Below are 21,705 nucleotides of genomic sequence, written 5' to 3' on the forward strand. Positions count from 1 at the left end.
GCTGCAGAATACGTGTCATTCATGTATTTACATTAAATTACGGCAACACTCATTCATCGGCAATTCGCCAAACGAGTCGCTCTCCGCTGACTTCCTTGCGTCTAAGTGCTTCTAAAGCCGCTTGAGCTCTGGCGAGCAGTGTCGGTCCCTGCACAATCCGATAGTCATTCGGCTTGACAATGCCTTGCGAAAGGACTGCAGGCAAAATGTCTGGCTGAAGGTGCACTGCGAAAAATTCATTCTGTCCAAGCAGTGAACCAAAGTCAGACCAGTCGCATTTCAAGCGGGAGTGCACGGCATACCTCGAGGTAGAAGTGAGTCCTCACTCCAGTTACTTCGACGCCATCTCGCCAGTGTGCTGCGGCTTGGACGTCCATGCTGTACTCCGGCGGGATGTCCTTAGTAGCGTCGCGTACGATGACAGGGAGCATTACAGCGACTTTCGACCCTGTATGTGCGATATCGGAGAGCGGAGAAAGGCTGTGACTTTGCGAGCCGATACAGTCGATGATGAAAGGTATTAATGGCGAGTGACTGGCGCCTCTTTGGCATGACTCCGCTGCGGCGACACGAATTGCTTCTGCAACGCTCGAGTCATTGTAGTCAAAAGTGTATCTAGCACCGAACGACTTGAGACGCTCGTGGTGGCGTTTGGACGCGGTGGTGAAGAGGTTCCGGTAACCATAGTATTTGAGGATCTGGAGCGCGTATGAACCGACGGATGAGGATCCGCCCCAAACCAAGAACGGTGCGTCAGCGTGAGGAGGCTCGTAGTCGGAAGGCTTGGGCCATAGGAGTTGGATTCCGAGCTCAGTGTTAATGGTGTGGAATACGGTGACAACATTGTTTGGAACGGTAACAGCTGCTTCCGGCGCAAAGTTGGTAGGTACCTAGAAGCTTTCAGCAACTCTCAAGAGTATCATCATGAACTAACGGCATAGATACTTTGCCAACTAGATTCTCTGACGTTGTGACGTAGATTTGGTGGGCTTTTTCTTGCTGTGAGCGCCACACGAAGCCGAAAACCTAAGCAGCCAGCAAACGAATGCGTCAGTTTGCTGCGATCAAAACGCGAAATGAATGCAAGGGGACTGTGAAGTCTCAGAACGAAATGATCCACATAGAAACTGTACAATGCACTTTATGATATGGGGATCCAGATTTAGAACACCACTTGCCTACATGCAATGGCACATACAAAGTTGGAATTCATCCCTGGAGATAGATGTAACGTACCTTATCGCCTGCTTTTATTCTTTGTACCCCCTCGCCGATTTCAACAACCGTGCCGACTAGACCATCTCCAAGAACTTGCGGATGTTTCACAAGCAGACCACCGTCGGCTTGGTGGAGGTCTAGCGGTGTAGATGCTGTCCATTCAACCCTGATTCGAACTTCACCTTCAGATGGAGCGACTGTTGGAACTTGACGAATCTGAAGCGGCGCTCGAGGAGCAACTGTGACGACGGCTGAGTGATATAGCATGATTGTCACGATACCTAGGTACGAGAAAAGATAGTCGATTGACTAGAAATGAGCAATGAGAACAGTTCAGCTGTACGTATACCTGCTTTCATAGGAGAAATGAGCCGCTCTTGCCCTTATAAGGACATATGTACGGTCCCGTCATTCACGTAAGACCCTGCATTTGTAATCAAGGGAGCACAGTACCAATGACGGTGCTTGACTTGTTGAGAAACCACTGTGAACTCGGGATTGGTAATAATAAGCTGACTACAGCTGCCTCTTTATCTCCGAACGTTAAAGTGATCATCTCGATTTGTGTATAGTTGGCAAGTCCTCGTACATGGCACAGCTGGCTCGATAAAAGCAGGCGGCTCGGACCGACGCAGGAACCCTGTCCGCTCCGGTTACCAGAGCTGCTGCCAGCCTCCTGGCCGAATGTGAGAGCAAGACACAAGACGCCCATCCGCACTGAGTGCTTCGGGAGGATGTCCTCTTACAGCGAAGGGTCGTTCTCGGCCTGCGCACGTTTATGCTGAACTCGAAGCAGGACGATGCAGCCGCAAGCACGTAAGATTTTGACCTGCATGACGAGGCGCAAGGGCCTCGGAACCCGAAACCACCAAGGGGCCCGTGCACACAACGTTCGTTCCAGTATCTTACCTTGTCCTAGCCTCGTCCGACCGTCTAATAAGCTTACTTTACCTCATCCGACCGTCTAATTATCCTCGCTTACCTCGTCCGACCGTCTAGAGGGCTCGGACGCGGACGGTCGTCTTACTAGACACCCTGTCCACACGGTACTGCTAGATGCTTAGGCAGTCGGTATCAATCAGCCGCGGTGTGCCATCGGAGCTGATCATCCAAGCGTGGAAATCGGACGGGGCGAACTGTGCCGGCGTCGCGTTCGTAACAGCCTCGTCGCGAGCCCAGGACAGGGTTGACCTCCATCCGGGCTGCATGCAGTCCGCCGCCAGGCAAATGGCCAGCCGGTGAGCGCCCACAACATCATGAAGGGCGGAGAGCACGGGTTTGCTGGTCCGGTGGCATTTGGAGGTAAACCGCTCAGTCAACGCGCAGAAGAGCGTCGCTGCGCTACCCCATTCAGTAAGGATTTCCTTATACTGGGCAGCGTCGAATCTACTCCCCTATCAGCGTTCAGCTCCTCACATTGATCCACACTCACTTCAGCCCCCTCGTGAAACTCTTAAAGTCTATAGTCTTCCTACCGCTCACACCTTTTAGCGTTGCGAGCCTAGCCGCAAACTAGCCCAGGCGCTCCTCTTTAGCGGCGCTGGCTGTAAGATGGGGCCGACTGCGCACCTTCTCAGCGATGCATTAGTCAAAGCACGACGCCCAAACGATCCGGCCGAAGACGTCCAGCGCTTTCGCGGCGTCCGCACAGAGCATGTTTCTCCACACCCTGCTCGTGTTCTCTATTAGGACATTAGCTGCGCTGGTGCTAGACTGTGTAGCGGTCGAGAGTGAAAGGAGCCTGCCATTCCATCCTTCGCCCCCAATTATCCCTGGCCGTGCCCAGATGGCATCGTATATCCGCTCCAGCAACTCCCGACCGTCCACAGAGATTTGTGTTTGAGGCTGCCCGCTCCCTGCGCCATCGAACCCCTGAGGCCGGCCCACGGTAACGAGGTAGTCTCTGTTCCACCAAGGTGTCTGCTTCGGAGCGGGCACCACCTCGGGTTGCTGCCGATAAGGGCGTAGACGCCTATCTTCGTTTTGTAGTGGCTAGCTATGCTCTAAGTAGCTCCATATCCTATATCGCCTCTTATGCTAGCTAGACTACCTTTAAGGCTCTACGGCGCTCTACGGCTAAATAGGATGCCAGCTTATGCGTCTAGTCACCCACCACCTAAATTCGACGACCCAGGTCGCTCTGGCCCTCGGCCTGTTTTGCTATCAGGCTGACGACATTCGCCATTTCGTGCACTTATGTTAGTGGGGTACGTATTGACTCTTGGAGCGTTTGTAACGATCTTCGCTGGTATAGAATTCGCTATAACGGCCTGTTCAGAACCGGTGGGCTGACCCTTAGCTGGCCGCGCGCACCTTTCCTAACTTCGAGCTCGTCCTCCGAAGCTTTGTGGCAGTAGTCTTCTTCTCTGTCTCGAGTTTGTCATTAAGGTCTTCTAATGTGGTAAAGCGGGTGTCGGCGAGGTTCTTCTCCGTCTGCAGCTGGGAAATCAAGTCTTCGATCTTGACACAAGCTGTATCAAGTTTCTCCTAAAGCTAGTAGGCCGAGTCGTTTGCCACACGTAGCTTCTCCAAGGCTTAACGGTTTTTCAAGTCCAACACGGCTGCATTATCCACATGGCTTTGATTGTTTGCCAAAGCTGTTCGTTCTCTGTGGTCCTTGTGGATGCCTCCTCGGAATGGGTCTTCACAGCCTGGTCAAATTACTCGCGGAGTTGCCGGACTTCCGTGTTTAGCGCCCACTTCTCATCAGAATAGGTTCTGGCCGCTTGCTCAAGCTGTCTATAGAGCTGTTCAATCTCCATATCACATGTGGTCGCCTCATTAGAGTGAGTCTTCGTAGCTTGCTCTAGTTGTTTGCGGAGTCGCTGATTCTCAGTATACAGCGCTGTCTTCTAATCGAAATTGGCCTGGAGCTGTCCACGTAGTCCCTCAACATCTGCCTTGAGTTTGGTCGTCTCTTCAGAGTATGTCTTGGTAAGGTGCCCGATTTGTTTTCTCGACACAGCCGATTGATCAATGCAGCTTTGGTTTGCTGCCTGAAGCTGTCCGGAAAGGCCGTCCATTTGCGCTTTCAGCTTAGCCTCTTTGCCTGAATACGCATGGCTTGCTTGCTGGAGCTCAGCCTTCGCATCCTCTGCCGTTCGCTCTAGGTGCGTCTTTATTTCTTCGGCTCTTTCACTCCAGCCCCTCATCACCTCGATCGCCCTTCCCAGCCTTTCTTTATAGGCTTTGGCCATTTCCGTTACCTTCCTCAATCTCTCTCCCGCCTCATTCTCTTGCTTGGAGAACTCCTTTCTGTTAATACGAGCTTCCTCGTTCGCGGCATCCAGCTCTTCCGCCACATCTTCAACTTGCTTGTAGACCCTCCTCACATCTGCCTTCAGGCGTCGTATTCTATCGTCTCGGCTCTGGAGTGTGCTGGCTGCCCGACGAAGCTTCTTTTCTGCCGTTTCCGCGCGTGTGGTGACTTGTTTCAGCTCTGCCCTTACACCTTCGATCTCATTCTCACAGCTTTGAGCTGCTTGCTTTGACTCTTTAACTTCCTGCAAGAGGCGTCAGGGTGTCCATTAGTCAATCCGACTCCCGCGGACGAGCTTCGACCGACGATCCCGTTGCGTCGGTCGGAGTGACTTTTTTGAGGCTCGTCCATCCGTCCATATCTTGCTGCCGGATGAGGTCGACGAGGTTGGACGGGGCTTGGCATACTTGGCACAATGTTTATGTTATTTCCAGCAAGTCTTCGGTGGCTCTATGATTGGCTACGGAGCTAGCTGTTCCGCTCCAGATATTCACAACTCTGTAGCAAGGAACCCGGAAGACTCACAGGTTTACCGCGTTTATCTACTCAGCCAGCTGTATACCGGCAATGAGCGCTGAATGCGAACGCCTTTTCAGTCACTGCGGTAACCTTATTACCCCCGACCGCAACTAGCTATCACAGCCAACGATTAAAGCCACTATGTACCAGCAACACTAGCTACGCCGGAACCTAGTTACTGAATAGAGCGCGCGGCGCTAGCGACGTTGTACATCACGACCGGTAGCAAGGGAGCATAATGGGAGCTTAGTAGACACAATGGGAGCTTGGTGGACACAATAGGCAGTGAGGGAGGCTTCAAGGGGCAAGATCTTGTGTATTTTACCTAAGAAAACGCTGCCAAAAGTTATGACACCATGCCAAGCCGTTTTCAGCTCTATCCAAGCCCGTCCACCCTCGTCGAACCGTCCTCACGCCGGCCGGAGCCTAGTCCGACGGTCCTGTGGTGAACCCTTACCTCGGCGGACCGTCCGAGAGCCTTGGACGAGCCCGGACCGACTAATGGACACCCTGAGAGGCGTGCCCTCTCCACATCTAATGACAACGACAGCGCCTCTTTTTCGCTCTGAGCGGTGGCTCTGACTTCGTCCAACTGTTCCGAAAGGCGCTGCCTCTCTGTCTCTCGTCTCTTCGCCGCGTCTTTGGCTTTTCGGAGCTCCTCTAAAGTTTCTTGTGTCTTCGTCTTCAAAGCTCCTGACTCTTTCCTGTGTTCTTCGAGAGCCATCTGTGATGCGTGAAGCTCTTGCCTTATTGCGTCTTGTTCTAATCGCGCACGCATATCGCGGAGTACCTCGACATTTCGGCTGCCCTATGTCCAGTCCCTCGACATCCGGCTGCCCTACATTCAGTCCGGCTCCGCTAGCTGGTCTGATTCGTTGCGCGAGCTCATCTTCAAATTGCTGGATTATAGCCTGGGGCTCGTCGCGCTCCTGTCGCAAGCGCGTCGAGTTTCTCATTCGCTCCGCTTAGGCAAGTGCATACTCGATTCCTCTCCGCTCGAACGCTACCCGGCCTTCAAGGTGGCGGGCCACCGCCGCCGTTAATGACCTACTCGGTATGATTGAGGATGGAGAAGTCGATTGCGAGATCAGCGCGTTACACAAGCGAATCGAATCTTTCCACGCAAATGTACTGGACGAGCATAATCGGTTCGAGGCAAACATCCGGCGTCTCGAAGGACCTATCGCACGGTTACCAAGCCCATCACATCGGCTTCAGTCACGGCCGGAGGGAGCAGAGCCTTGGACAAGCCAGTTAGGCGCGAGACCCTTAGGGGATACACCTTTGCGCGAAGATAGCCAGGACGCAGCAGCCATAACGTAGATGCCGTTAATGAACACGCCGCCGAGGGGATAGCGCGGTCAATCCACGGCGAAAATGGCTCCGGCTCGCCGCTTAGACGGACAACAGACGAGAGCAGCATCCCTGGAGACGATGCTGATCGACACCAGGCAGAGGGCTCACTCGGTCCGCGAAAACGGTGCCGAGTGAGCGGAATATCGAGCCAACTCCATTTCCTGATTTCCTCACCATTCGAGACCCCGACTATGAAGACTTTCGGAGACCTTGAGGCAGTGGCAGACATTCACCGCATTAGGGACGCTCTTAGGACTTACACAAAGCATACGGAGTACTCTAGATGGAAGGATAACACCAAGAGGGCAACGATAGACTGTATGGGCTGCGTGATCATAGCGCATAAACCACCAAAATGGCAACCTGGGGCAGAGCGAAAGCTGGCGTGTGAGTATACTACGCTCACCGTATTATCTGGCGCCGCTGACGAACAACAGGTACCAGTTGTGTCATGAACAAGCGATTGTGCATCATCAGAGGGGAGAAGGGGCAGCTGGTCGCTCTACGACGACACGCACCTTCGCAGAGCTTGCTGCCGTGGACAGAGCTGGACGCATGGATCCAGCCATGATTTCCGGCTCCTTTTTTGCTAACCATAAGCTGTTTCGCATCGGTGAGGATTTTGTCACGTGAGGGCAAGGATTTCATGGTCTATGCTCAACCACAATTGATCGATGCGGTGATATGCTAGTATACAAAGAAAGCGGAAATAGGGACACCACCCTCTACATCTCTATCTCATCTCCCGAGACGAACGCCTTTCGAAGTGTATCCTCTAGTTTATTGAGGAAGTGTTGCTCCAGCTTGCCTCAGGTCAGGTGGTGGAGTAGGTCCGTATCCGCCACGTCTCTTACCAGTTACCAGCTCATCAGCACTTTGAAAAGATTCATCCCATTTGGCCATGATCTCCAGAAAGGCTTGCCAAGTGGGCTCGTCATCGGGATTGCGTGGTGAGACGGGGCGGAGAAGACTGAGTCGAGGGCGCTTTGGCTCGTGAGCGGTCGCATCTGGGCCGACTGGTGGCCGCTTGTTGGGCGCTTGTGCGGTAAAGGCCTTTGGTTCGTGGCGCAGAATTCTTGCCAGAAGTTGCCAGAAGGTGCTGACACTGAGGCAGGGATTGCACGTTGTGCAAAACAGATCGAATATTGGCTTCGGGAACTAGTGACTGTGCTGAAGGAGCAGACGTTTTGTGACTTCCCCTTCATAAGGGCACGGGGTGCGATCTGATGTCACGTGGTTCTAAGCAGCCGGAATCATAAAGTTTGAGCTGGCGACGTATGAAAGGTACCGAAAAAGAAGCCCTTTGTAGTCCCTTACCTCTGCGGCGATGCTCTCTCCTCTAGGCTCTAGCAGCAGCTACAAGGCAGGGACACTTGAAATTCCGCAGTGTTGATGGGGTTAAGATTGCAGCGGTCGAGGAAATTTCTCTCAAAGTCTTCGTCAGTCTTCGGATCCTCCCTTATGGATGGCGGTCGTGACGATTGGCTTGCTCCGCTAAGCGTGACTGTTGAGGTGTCGACCGAATCGGCCCCCAGTTCCTAGACACTTGCATCAACGGTCTGCTGGGACAGGGATTCGGACGGCGGCTGAGACGGGAGCTGCAGAAGTTGGTTGTCGTCGGCCACGCCAGCGTCTCGCATCTCGGAATCCTCATCAGTCGGAGCTGGAGTTTCGGCCCCCCCTCTGCGTACACATCCGCCATCTGGCTGTAGTCGAAAGGGTGAGCCTGCACGGCCTGCTCCTCCACAGGCTGTGATGCATAATCTAGGTGCTGACTTAGATCGAGTGGGTTCCGAAGCGGTCCTTCCAATCCGTCGTGAGTTCTGTGGAGGGTGTTTCTTGAATGCATGCGGCGTCAATCTTTCTTCGTCCATATCTTCGTGAGAAACGTTGGCAACTTGGACGCGGGAGCCATTCTGAGATTCAGCGAGCAGACGGTGTTGCGAAAAGCTAAGTTGGGCGACGGACTACGGAGCGGCGTGTTACTCGCGTGCGCGAGAAGCTTCAAAGGACTAGGTAACGTAGATCTACGTAGAAGAATCCATATCTAGGTCCCGCACTTCCATTCACTTCTCTATCCACTCCTTGGCATCCTATTTTTCTCTTCCACAGTCCAGCATCGCACCCAAGCATCTACCCCAAAGCCGCTCTGTCTTATCGCAAACACTACTCCTTACCTCGAGTCTCCTCAAACCTCATCGCCTAGTCACACAATGTCCATGAACGTCTCTGCGCTAAGAGCCTGGAGTCCGGTCCAAGACTAGTCGGCAAAAGACCGCCTTTTCTTGGAGCAAGCCCACGAAGCCGTAAAAAGCATCCAAATCGCAGGATCAGCTCGCGGCTGGCTTGAGCGTAGACAGAGGTTGGCCTCCACACAAACTGGTGGAAGAAGGGCCTCAATTAGCCAGAAAGCTGTTCGGAGCACATGGACGGTGTATGAACAGCAGTTCCGATATCCAGAGACCCTAGCCAACTCGCGATGGACGTATCTGGTATCGACAGCATACTTAGTAGGCACCCTCGCTTCACTATCACTACGTTTACAGGGCGGAATATTTAGACACCGGCTGCGCGACCTCCCCGACGAGGAACGGTTTCAAAAGGCCTGGAACGCGATGTACGAGTTGTTTGTTATAATGGAAGATGCAACAAGTCGGAATCGTCCAAACATACTGAAGCTTATGGAAATCTACTCCGAAGACACGACGATGCGCCCGGTCCAGAGTCCTATTGACGATGACATGCAGGATGTCGAGTTCGCCACCAGTTACGAAGACCATCACCTTAGCTTTAGTCACAGCCCGAGAGAGCAGAGACTCTGATAAGCCAGTTAGGCGCAGAAGCCCCAGGGGATATACCCTTACACGAAGATAGCCTAGACGTAGCCGCCTCCACCGAAGAAGCCGTGGATGAAGAAGTCGCCGAAACATAAGCGCGGCTAACCAGCAACAAAAACGGCTCCGGCTCGCCGCTTAGACGGTTAATGGACGAGACACTGCATCTGCCTCCAGTGCTTTATTTTGTCGTCCCGGCTGGGCATAGCTTACGGAGGTAGGGGGTGGTTCTTGCAATGGAGTATATCTTGTTTCCTTGGGGCTTGAGCTTGTTGACTGGCTGCGCGCCTCGAGACGCAGTCTGTGGATCCGGAGGTGTGGCTGAGGAAGCTTGGGACGCTGCTTGGTGTGCTGAATCTTAATAGTCGGTCTGGACATGGCGGCTGTGCTGGTTGTGCTGGCTGGGTGAGCATTCTTCGTCATCGGAATTGGGACATCACCGTCTTCCTCTTCGGGCGCGTCACTATGCCGCATCACCACGCCGCGTCAACGGGCGATATTGCAGCTTGTACGACGAGATAAGAAAGAAGCCATTACCGTTGATGCTGGCAACGCCCAAAAAGCGCCAGACCTCGCACCCGGAATCCTCCTTCAAATTGCCCACAGAAGTCTCCCGAAAGCCGCCAGTTGTCCGTCGCCACTTGGAATTCGGTATAGGCCACTCCACGCTACAGCTGACCCATCTGGAAAGCCCACCCTCCGATTTCAGATGCTAGGGAGGTGGTTCAGATTAAGGAAACGCCGAAAGAGCCGCTCGGAGGCATTACTAATCTCCGGCAGTCCCTACTTATGACTTGACCGTGTTGTCTTCAACATCGAACAGCACCGCGGTTAAAGAGATGGGCAGCTGAAGTTCTGGATCCAGTAGCGTACTCGTCCGCTGGCGGATGTACTAGTTAGAGAAGCTACCTTATAGCCTTTCAGCTAGGCTCCACAAGGTTGGTGATGGGTGGTTTTAATCCTACTTGTGTTTATATATGCTTCAAACCTATTATGCAACGAGGCAGCTTCGCGGCTAATCTTTTTACTATCAAAGTTAAGATTCAAGAGTCCAAGGAGATAAACACCACCAATAGTCTCTTGTCCTAGCTCTCCCTCTTCCTTCATAGTTTCTAGTGTCGGCGGTCTATGGACATTATAATCAGGGCAAGCGGGATAGCAGGAAGTCAGATAGAGCAGCTTGATACTTTTCCACAAAGGTGGGTAATGAAACATTACCTTAGTTACATGTCAATGGACGACAAGAGCGTTCATTCTTCGTCTACTATAGTTTAAATACCTCGCTAACAAGCTCGAGCGCACAGAATCAGCATTGAGTCCGATTGCAAACAGTTTCAGATAGATCAGAATCCGCAATAACAAAGCATAAGCCGTGAGACCCTCTCGGAGATTCCTAAGCAGACTACGAAAGCTAACCAACCACTTCAGATCCACAGCTACAATAACGGCGGCGAAAGACGTGCAAACGACGATGCGACCCCCTACACCACTGACGCTGATCCGGATAGCTATCACCCTTCGCCCTTACCCTTATAGCCTTGTTTCTCTTCCGCCTACGCGCATGCGAGTCGTCAGCCGAGTATAAAGAAACCACATAGGGCGGATTTACGTCGACATTAGCATCAGGTCTCTACGGGGCTAGATGGCCTAGACGATGCGAAGAGACTTAAGAGGCCGGTTAGACAGGAGAATATCCTCGGTCTCGCTGTCTTCGATATACTCAAATAGCAATAGACTCTAGAGCGTCGTGGAAAGACGAATCGCGTCCGAAACGAGTTTTAGGACCCAGCAAAGCCGTCAATCCGGAAGGGCTACAGTAGCGGGCAACGAAGCAGACAAAGTAGACGAAGTATAGGAACGGAGGCGGGCAACCTTCCAGAGGATACGCTTGTAGAGTGATCCCCTCGAGTAACATTAGATCCTGCAGGCGGGTCCGCTATCAGTTCCGCCGACGAACAGCTCAGCCCCTAGCTTCTACAGCCCCGGATGTTACCCAGTACCGGCAGTATACCTATAAGCAGCGCAGCACCTGCATTAGTAGCTAGTGCCGCTGCATCAGACAACGACTCCACCGTTCTTACAGTCAGACGGAGCGGCGGCGGGCACGGCAATAGGTTATCGGCTGCGGCGTAGGCTTCTGTCGCGGTCATAACAGCTATGGAAGCAGCTTGCCCGGGGGTTACGACTGGGCCTAGAGCAAAGTGCAGGAGTGTTGGCGTGGTTTCTGATACAAATAGAGTACTCCGAGAAGAATTTGATAAAACCAACGCTTGCGCTCCTATCAGGCAAACCGTTTTCGGTTCCTATAACAAGTTAAACAGTATTGCACCAACACTTTCAACGTATTCTTCGGACGCATATTGAGCTGTCGAGAAATTTGAAGTTGCTATGGTCGACGCGTAGTAGCTGGAGGGTTAGAGAAGTTCAGAATGCAGGTACGGTATCGGCCTTCTTTCTAGTGTTCCAAATCGTTCGATCGTGCACAATCTGACCCTTAATTAATTAGCACCATTCAAGTAGTCGTTCAATCGTCGAGTCGACGCTAGACCGTTTATAGTTAGCTATCTAAAAGAATCACGAGTCTTAGTAGGTATTCAACCTTATTATTTCAATTATCTAAACCCGTCTATCTATATTAATTTAACTACTAACCACGCCGTTAATGTCTAACCCCCCCTACTCCCCTCTACAAAAGCCACCGCCGCTACTATATACTCTTACTATTCCTATCATCCTTCCTCCAGCTCCTTCGCCGCCACTAACGCGTCCACTATAATACTATAATACTCCTATAATTAGATATACTAAGCGGCTTAAATAATATTAGGTTAAAGCCGGTTATAATAGTCGGTTACTATTAAGCTAGCTAGACTAAAGATACGCTCCGCCTCTAAGCTTATTACTAGAACTATAAAGAGGTCTAGCGCTATCCTTAAGAGCTATAGATAAGTAGTAGAGCGTATTACCTAGTACTTAATTCGATTATTGTATAAACACTACTCTAGCCTAATTTAAGCTTTATATTCATCCCCCTTAATAGTGTTTAGGTTTATTAAGCCTTACACTATTAAAGCCTTAAATTCTAGGAGCTCTAGATAGCTTATAGCTACTATAGTAGGTCGGTTAACTAGTCGCTTATAGTATTTATCTTCCTATAGCTTCCGGACGGCTATTTTACCCTTAATAATCTAGCTATACTTATTAGACTAGCGCGTCTTAATTTACTACTATTTATATCTTAGATAGAAGACAACTGCAATAAGGTAAGATAGACTATTATTAAGTAGCTAATAATACTAATTTAGCTTCTACTAGACTAGCTGAATATTAGCGCGGAAGTAATACTTAGCGTAGTTCTTATACTTGATTATTGCAATCTTAAAGAGTTTAAGTAGATACTTAAACGCCGGAATTACCTTATAAAGACAACCCTTATATCTAGCCTCTAGCCGACCCTTTAGCTTCTTAGTTAACTCTTTAAGCGGTGCTAGTAGCTTTATATATCTATTTAGCACGTCCTAATTATTAGAGGATAGCCGGTCCTCGAAGATTACTAATAAGGGAGAGTTAGGACACTTCGATTTCTTACTCTACTAAACTGTTTTATTATACCGCGCTTGTTCGGCGTTAATAAATAGCTTAATAGCTAGCTAAAGCTTAGTGGCGCATTTAATTGTCTTATAGATAGAGTTTTATTATATTCTATTATCTTAGATAAGATCTAGACTCACTACGCTACTATTAGTACTATCTTAACTATCCACTAAGGTTAAAAACAGCTCCTAGATATAGTAAAATCGGTCCTTACGCTGCGGCAACTTATAGATCTAAATAATAAGGTTATAAAGCCTCCTAACTAGCCCCCTTTAGCGCTAAAGTATTAACTCGTAGAGTAGCTCCCTCCGTGTAATTAATTTAGCCTCTAAGATATTAATCTCACTCTTAAATAGCGCCTCCCTTGCAACTAGGTTTAGAATATAACCGATACAGCGCAGCTAGTAGTGTTTAGTATTAAACTTAAAGCGCTTCGCTAGCTCCCGCATATATAGATTATCATTTAACACATTATCTAGCATAAAATACCTAATTTTATCCTAAATCTAGTAGTCCTTAATAATAGCCGCCACCGTGTTTATAATATTAAGTCCTAAGTAGCTACCTTACTACTCTAGGAGCGCGAGTAAGAAGGTCTTAGCGGTATTAGTAGTATTAGTTAAATAGATAATAATTTTATTAAGACTAAGAAGGTTTTTAGACATCTAGAGATCGAAGTATATATAAATAAACCCTAGTACCTTACGCAGTTCCTCTATTACGCGTTACTTAAGTACTAAATACTTATCTAGAATCTAAGACCTTATAGTTATTCCGTAGGGTAACGACTTTTAAATATGTAGCTAAAGATAGATTACTAGTTTTTAGAACTTCTTGCTATTTAAAGTAGTAAACGCTATATTATTAGATACTAGCTAGTAGAGTAGGTGCCGCTTAAAGGTATAGTAATTAAATAAGGGCGCAAGCTTACTAATAACAAGCTAATTATCTAGGTTATTAGTAATAAGGCCTAGCTGCTCTATAATAGAGACATCCTCTTACTTCCACTTAGCTAAAAGAGGTAGAATACCACTCCTTATTATATAATAAGTATCTAGTAAGTAGTTAATTACGGCGGAGCTACCCTTATTAATATTATAGAAATAGCACCGCTCTATTCTCCGGTCTAATTAATACTTTAGGTAATACCTCTTGTAAAGCTAGAAGCGCTTACTAGTTAGCTCTTATTTAAGAGATGCTCTATACTTTCACTACTATGCGGTTAATAGGTAAGTACTCTGAGTAATCCCTTAGTAATAGCTAGTAAGATAGCCGCAGCTAATATCTACTTAAGATAGATCTACTATATCCGGAACTATTTAGATATTACTAGCTTGCATATTATAGCTAAAAGCACTAGTTTACTAGAGTTTAGTAGGCGCGAAAGGGTTAGAGAGCATAGTAGTAAGTTGCAAGGACGTATTATTAGCTTATTAGCTATTATAACTTAAGAATATAGTATATTAGCTAGCCGTAAGGCTATTAATAAGCGCTATCGCGGTATAGTAAGTAATTTAGTAAGTAAGAGAGTATTAAAGCTTTAATTAAGCCTAATTAAGGTAGCTAGCAGCTAATATTATATCCTAAAGTAGTATCTACTACCTCCACGACTCCCCGTAAGCTCTCTTAGCTAACTACTAGCCTTAGATAGCTCCGCCAGCTCCTTTTATCCAACTAGCGCCTTAATAAGACATCTATAACACCATGCCAAGCCCTGAATACCCTAGTCCGGATGGCTTGGATCGACTAGCTAGCGGAACGGTGATCCGGTCGATGATCGCACGACTCCGTTTAAACGATCTCACACGATTTGCACTCGAACGATTTGGAACACTGCTTCTTTCTGCCTTCTATTAACAGAATACTCGCAAAGTCGGACATGTACATTAGTCGATGTTGTTCGTTTGACTGACGCTCACGTAGGGAGATGCCGAGTGAGCTAGATTGCTTCGACTAACCCAGAATAGACTGGTGGCCTGCCTTAGCCGATACCTTATTCTCAAACTGGTTCTCTACCTCCGTACAATTTTCACACATATCAAATGAGAAGAAGCTCGCTCCTTAGGCACTGGCACCACCCATAATCGTGACTTCAGATGTCTACGAATCAAGAAAACCTCCTTCTGCCCAATGGTCCCTTACTGCTAGTGCACAGAGGATGGCGGCGATCGAGAAAGAAAGCTACCGCGGCTATTACCGTCAATGGTGCTCAAATCGAGAAAAGCGACATCCTCGGAGATGTCACCGTTCCTTCCTCTAAGTACCCTTTTATCCATAACATAGTCGCTCCCCGTTTGCCAGATGGCGATAAGGCTACTTTCGATCCTCCTACAGACTCGGGGCTCTCTTCAAACTTTATGTTTGTGAACACGAGTGGCCCCTCCAAGACTCCAACAAGAGATGTGCGGAAACTGATGAGGAGGCATGTCCGAAGAAGAGTCGGCCATACGCAGACCAAAGTCCGCGGTGAGCGTGGCAGCGGGAGCGTCGGCAGCTGGAGTGCAGCTGAACCCGAAGTACCGTTTGTGCCTCAGAGTGCTTCTGAGCTAGAGGTTGAAGTGTCCCTTGCTTCACCTGTACTATCTCCCGTATGCCCTGGAGCTGGTACAGCAATGTATGGCGCTGCGCTACCATTCACGCTGAACCTTCCTCTGTGGAATCTCATGAACTACTGTAAGTCAGGGGGATGCATGTATTCGTTCGGACACGTGTTTCTGCCTCTTAGTTCACTCCATATAGATCATTGCCTGACCAAACAGACCTCTGCTCTATAGCGAACGCGGTGTATCCATTGGAGTCAAACCTAGCGTTCAACCCTGTTAAGACTGCATGGTTCCCCTTGGCCACTACCGACGAAGTTTTGCTGCACACCGTCCTTCTCTCATCCGCCACGCACCTCTCGCTTTCCAAGCAAGATCCACAGTCTCCGAATCCAGCAGCTCTTATGGACTCAGCATTGCCCTGCCTTAATCGGAGGCTGGCACTTCCGTCCCCGCCCTCGGATGCGACAATTGGCGCGGTTGCGTGCCTTGCGATGATAGAGGTACACGCTCGATGTACTGATACCGAGCTGTCTTAGCAAAACTGATGCGGACCGCAGAACGCGCAAGGAAACTATGACATCTGGAAAATTCACATGATGGGCCTCAAGCGGATGATCCAAATCAGGAACGGTCTCTCGTCGATCGATGCCTCGCTACGGACTAAGATTTGCCGGTATTGAGTTCTGTTCTCGCACGCCCGCTCTCGTTCCAGGTCACATGACTAATTCGTTCTACAGCGCCGACATCGAAGGTGCTGTTGATTCTCTGACGCATCCATACCTGGCCTGCATGGAAAGGTCTCACCCTCCAACCCATTACCTGATAACTGCCGGCGAAGGCCTTACCGCCAGCTCCGAACTCCTGGAGATCCTGCGTTCGTCCGGCATCAACCTAAGGTTCAGGAGAACACTCCACCTCGTTTACTGCTTGAGCTGCACCATTCACTACGCCACTACCCAAGCCGCCATTCTGATACACCCGGGTTCACTCGACGAAGACACGATCGAGCTTCAGCGTAGCTTGCTCTGCCCTTCAAGTCCCGTGATAACCGCACTGCAGCAAGCTTGCCGTTTAGCGGCCCTGATATACATGAAGACGTTGACGAGACAGATGCGACGGGTGTCGGCAACGTCGAGGATCTTGGTGCAAGCTCTTCAAGCCTCTCTTGACAGCGTCATTACCGAGTCCCGGGCCACGGAGTTGGTTCTCTGGATGTTGTTCCTGGGCGGCATGGCATCTTCAACAGGGAGCATGGAGCGGAAATGGTTCGTTGACCACTTAGCAAAAGTCAGAATCCCGGCGTTGGCCTACCCCTTGGAAGGGGAGACCGTCCGGCAGACACTGACAAAAGTGCTATGGGTCAGCAGCATTCACGACGGTCCTGGGGCGACGCTGTGGAACGAAACGAAGTTGATTGGGTCTACAGACTACAGGACGTACGCTCCCTCTACACGATAGAATGAAACGCAAAAGACGGTGCTCGGCCGCGTTCATATTCTTAGGTTCAAGAAAAACACTCTCTACACTCTCCGAAAGAAAGGATACCATAAGGCGTAGACCTTATAACTTCGCCGTGGCATCTCCGTAGTCCTCCACGTCAAGGAATATATTGACATGCGCCGCCACCAACTCCGCATACTGATACAAAAAGCCATGTCCCGCCCGCGGATATACGATCAACTGCGCATTCGGTATCCTGGCCTGCATCTCCCAGCTCCGACTCGTCGGGATCAAAGCATCATGATCACCATTCATCACAAGCACCGGCATCTTCAGCTCTCCTAGCCGGTCAAACGAGTTGCGTGGGTTGGGCTTGAGCCAGTCTTGATACGCAGCCCGCTGCCGCTTCCCGCCAGTGTCAGCGTCAACGAGGTCAAGCAGGCGTGGCTCTCCTGATACATGTCGCTCGGAGACACGGCCCCAGTACGCCTTCGCACCCGCGCGGCCCTCATCCGTATCGTGAAAGAACGAGTACGCGAGGGCGCGCCCAATCTCCGCAGGAGTTCTCGCGGTAGCCAGTAGCTTAATCGGCTCACTCGGCGGCACATCTCGCGGCCAGACAATCCCCCTCAAGTCCGACACCAAAGGCGACGGCTCCGAAGCGGCTGTCCCCGCAAGAACAAGCTTCCGCACGAGGCTCGGCGCCGTCAGCGCAACCATCTGCACGGCCGCGCCGCCCATGGAGAAGCCGAAGAGGTCGATCTCGTTGATATTGAGGGCTGTGATGAGCGCAATCAGGTCGTCGGCCCAGCCTTGGAATGTTGTGGGGATGGAGCCGGTGCTGCGGCCTACGCCGGCTTGGTCGAAGAGGATGACCGGACGAGTGGCGGCTAGGGCGTTGATTAGGGCGGGATCCCAGAAGTCCATATTTGCTCGGAAGTGGATGTGCATTACGAGCGGGACGCCTGTTGCACGGCCTAGACGGCGGTGGGCGAATCTCGTCCCGTTGGCGGCGAGGATGTAGTGGGTCGTCGCTGTTTGCTGGGTGGCCATAGTATAGCAGTGAAGAAACGTCGGATACTTCAGGTACTTGAGGGGTAGCGGTCTAGTGACTATAGTGCAGCAGATCCAAAGTGTAGCAGGTAGTAGATGGGGGGCAATGCCACTCCAGGTTTTGAGAAGGTGAAGAACGGAGTGATTCAGTAAACGCAAGTCAGACGCCAAATACCTATATATATTTCTCGGGTCAAAGGTCTGCCTCGGTCCCCCAACCTGCTATTCGTACAGGGTAAGCGGCGCTTCAGCATGCGCAAAAAGGATGTCGGGAACCATCAGGCCTTGCGCTTCCCTGAAGGGGAAAATCGATCACCGTCTGGGTCAAGAAATGCAGACTGTCAAGGCGATCCCTTGGAGATGTAATTCCAGCACGTCACTCAGCTTGGTTCCTATCCCCAAGTCGGAGATACAGATGGTCGGCGGGGGCAAAGTGAGGCTCAGTGTCAGCAATCTGAATTTCCTAGAACGGCAATCTGTGCTTAATCCGGTAAGCCTCCGCCTTAGCGTTTTGACAGGGGTGTGATCCATGGGACTATCTTCTACAAGACGCTGAGGCTTAACGCCTGCAAGGACGGAAAAGCAGGCCGAGTTGCGGAGCGCTCTCGAGCGGCACGATTGTTGGCCGATTAGTCCTGCACAGTCATCCGGCCCCAACGATGCGCATGACTTGCAATTGATGAACTGTGCATCGTAGTCTATTCCTGGCTGGCGGGCGTCGTGGGAAACTGTACGGGACTGTAATAGATGCGTGGTGCAGCGATTGCGACTCCAGCTCCGGGACTTCGGGCGCTGCATCCTCGTTGTGTCCTCCCCTTAATACTCTCTTCCCATGTTCCCCCCCGGCCTCCTCTTGGGAACCACGCATCTATGGAACCCTCCCTTCAGCCCCGGCCTCCTTATAGGAGCTGCGCATCTACACAAAGCGGCCCCTAGCCACCTCTCAGGAACCGCGCATCTACCTAGACGCTATCCTGTGGTTTTACGAAGCCGCCGGCGCTGCTAGAGGGCGGTACTAGCCGGACACAAGGCTGGAATGTGGTCGCGATGCACGATGTCACCAGTGAGGAAAGATGATGGCGAGGATGTTAAGGGGTGGTGCTGGACATAAGGTTGAGAACCAGGATCAAGCAATGTTTGACGGTGGAATGAGGCTTTGGGATAACTAGGATCAAGCATGTTGACAGTAAAATGAGGTTTCGAGAAGCAGGTCAAGCAGCATCTGAAGATAGATTGTTCGCCGCGCCCATCCCGCGTATAATGCGTCAGTAGGCACGATCCGCCTCACTGAAGCTCGACGCGCGATGCCTCCCCCGCAGCATTGGCATCCGCTATGCCGCGCACTGCCGTAATGAAGTGAAGACAATGATAGCTCGAACGCCTCCAAATTCGAGAAGATATGACCACCCAAGTTCCACCGGATCCGAAATAGTATGAACGGATAGCTTCTGCCAATCTCCCGACTGGTGGTGAGAAGTGTGAAATAGCCTGGAATGCGAAATGTCGTCAAAGTCGTGAGTGTTACCGTCAATATTGCATGTCATCAAGAGTCATGCGGCCCTACTAATAACCTTCTCGATTTATCCAAAGCACACCGCCCGAGGAAGCCATCTGCGCTTCCTTTATACTTGAAGGTTGACACTACAGTTCGTTCAGTGAATGTTTTAGATGCTTCGAAAGTCTGACTAACCTCGGGCGTCTGATGTAGGAGCCCGAAGCTCGGCGCTCTGCGGTAGCACGAAGGATCTATAATAGTCTGAGTCTTGCGATGTCGGTCTCGTTGGTCATTTCCGCGTTGATAAGCTTGATGACGTGCATTAGGGCCGTCTTCAATGTCGCTATATAGAAACTCCGTAACGGTTAGTAGAAACGTAGAAGCGGCGCGGCCGAATGACTCACGATGGAGATAAAATATACTGAGCCCGTGAAAATGCGGTCGTTGACGATTGTGCAAGCGGAAGATCTGGAGCTCCATGAGAGAAGAGGTGGAGGACGCCGTGGATGGAGTGTGATGAAGGAGGAAGGGGGTGGGACGAAGGAGGGGAGGGAGTGGGGGGGAGGGCGCTCAGGGGGACGACGGGGTGCAGGGCGACAGTTCCCTACTCACAGCCGTCTACAACTTCAGCAGCGACAGTAACTCATAGCGTTCCTACTCTGTCACGCGGAGGTACGCCTATCTATGTCTATATACTTACATGCTGAGCTCGTCGACTCGGGAGACGAGGCTTGTGATACTCAGGCGAGTGCGATACATCCAACACACGTCGAGACTGGCTACAGAGACGGTAGGACAGATTGACGTCGAAGAAAGAATGAGAAGGCGCCGGGGAGAGAGTGATAGTCAGAAGGGTGCGCCTTGCTGTGATATACGTCCAAGGGGAAGTGTAATCCCATGATGGGACGACGGAGGCTGACTTCGTGGCACTATGCCCCTTGCTATGCATCATCTTCATAGTTCTAATGATAGTTCTGATGATAGTTCTGATGATACGTACTCGTGTCGTAAGGAAGACTACAATGGACGTTGTTTGGCAGTTCCGCATCCATCTCATGTCAATCGCTACCATCTCTTGGCAACACGTGGCAGAGCCTCAAGGCAAACGTTGATCTCAGAATCCGGAATCACATGACAAGCCATCCACCACATTCTTCAGTTTGGCGACGTCATCAACCACCAGCACAAGTCGCGATGATGAAACACCAGCCAGCGTGAGGGCCTTTAACAAATGTCTAAGCTGATGCTCGGGGAAAGTTGCTGACGCGGGTTGTGTGCAGTAGATCTACAGCGCCAAAGCGGCCCCACGGTATCCGCGCGCGATGCGAATCCCAACACGTCCGCATCGCCGTCTTCCTCCCCATCATCACCGCAATACTCTGCTTTCTCCGCCTGCGCGTATGCCGAAGTTCGTGCCCGATAGCTCTAGTTGTCGATCTACGTTGAGGAATCACTAGAGCAGTACACTCGGACGACATGGTGGAACATTTACCTCGACGAGGTCTACTTGGGCGTCGGGACCCTACGCGGCCGGGCAGCGTGGATGATACGGAGGGGCGGCGACGATATGGCAAAGATCTTTAAGAGAATACGGGGCTGGGCCAAGCAGGAGGCTATCGTGGCGCGGCGACGCCGAGGGACCTGATTAAAGATAGGGCATGATCATATCAGGCGGCTAAGAAATTCATTCTCTATCTATCTATCCAAAGGTAGTACTAAGGGAGTTAGTTGCTGCCCTTCCGGCCGAATGCTCTAACCGGTTATAGCTGCACTAGCGACACGTGCGCTAGCAGCCGCCTATCTTCCTTTTATAGTAGCTAGTTGTGCTCTAAGTAGCTCTATATTCTATATTACCTCTTATACTATCTAGACTACCACTAAGGCTCTATAGTACTCTATAACTAGATAGAATACTAGCTTATATATCTAGTTACCTACTACCTAAGTTTAATAATATAGGTTACTCTAGCTCTTAGCCTATCTTACTATAAGGCTATTAACTAGCTCTATTAGGCTTTAAAGTTCGGCTTTCTACCTTTTTGTATTCGCTTTAGCCTAGGATATTATAGTCTTATAGCTCTCTTAAAAGTAGTTCCACTCAGCCTCTAGATTAGTAATAGCTTTCTCCTTAATAGTTCTTTTCTACTAAAGTTTAGACTAGATATCTACTACAGCCTTCTTAGCTATTATAATATAGCTTTATAATATAGAGTTTTAGCTTTTTATATTTAATAGATTCCTCTAGCTCTTCTCTACTTACTACTTTAGAATATTCGCTTTTAAGGTAAGCTAGTAAATATCTTATAATACTCTATAATTAATACTATATAAGAGAAATAGCGCTTATTAAACTATATAGATAGCGCCTTACTTATTATTACCCTCTATATTTTT

General features: G+C 50.2%; 4 protein-coding genes across 4 annotated transcripts; 1 reads left to right on the plus strand and 3 right to left on the minus strand.

Annotated features, from left to right (window-relative positions):
• Positions 1-49: 49 nt before the first annotated feature.
• On the minus strand, positions 50-1,485 carry W97_08927 (uncharacterized protein; the record flags this gene model as incomplete). The annotated part of the gene is made up of 3 exons (XM_007786802.1): positions 50-241; positions 303-890; positions 1,237-1,485. The coding sequence occupies 3 exons, from the start codon at positions 1,483-1,485 to the stop codon at positions 50-52; spliced, it is 1,029 nt and encodes a 342-aa protein (XP_007784992.1).
• A 2,585-nt stretch (positions 1,486-4,070) lies between these two features.
• W97_08928 (uncharacterized protein) lies at positions 4,071-5,720 on the minus strand (the record flags this gene model as incomplete). Its single annotated transcript, XM_007786803.1, has 2 exons — positions 4,071-4,721; positions 5,454-5,720. 2 exons carry the CDS (start codon positions 5,718-5,720, stop codon positions 4,071-4,073), a joined length of 918 nt encoding a protein of 305 aa, XP_007784993.1.
• Positions 5,721-14,876: 9,156 nt separating this feature from the next.
• On the plus strand, positions 14,877-16,781 carry W97_08929 (uncharacterized protein; the record flags this gene model as incomplete). Its single annotated transcript, XM_007786804.1, has 4 exons — positions 14,877-15,453; positions 15,540-15,823; positions 15,881-15,996; positions 16,061-16,781. 4 exons carry the CDS (start codon positions 14,877-14,879, stop codon positions 16,779-16,781), a joined length of 1,698 nt encoding a protein of 565 aa, XP_007784994.1.
• A 102-nt stretch (positions 16,782-16,883) lies between these two features.
• On the minus strand, positions 16,884-17,816 carry W97_08930 (uncharacterized protein; the record flags this gene model as incomplete). The annotated part of the gene is made up of 1 exon (XM_007786805.1): positions 16,884-17,816. The coding sequence occupies one exon, from the start codon at positions 17,814-17,816 to the stop codon at positions 16,884-16,886; it is 933 nt and encodes a 310-aa protein (XP_007784995.1).
• Positions 17,817-21,705: the final 3,889 nt, after the last annotated feature.

This window comes from Coniosporium apollinis (genome assembly GCF_000281105.1).
Source record: "Coniosporium apollinis CBS 100218 chromosome Unknown supercont1.69, whole genome shotgun sequence".
NCBI lineage: Eukaryota > Fungi > Ascomycota > Dothideomycetes > Coniosporium > Coniosporium apollinis.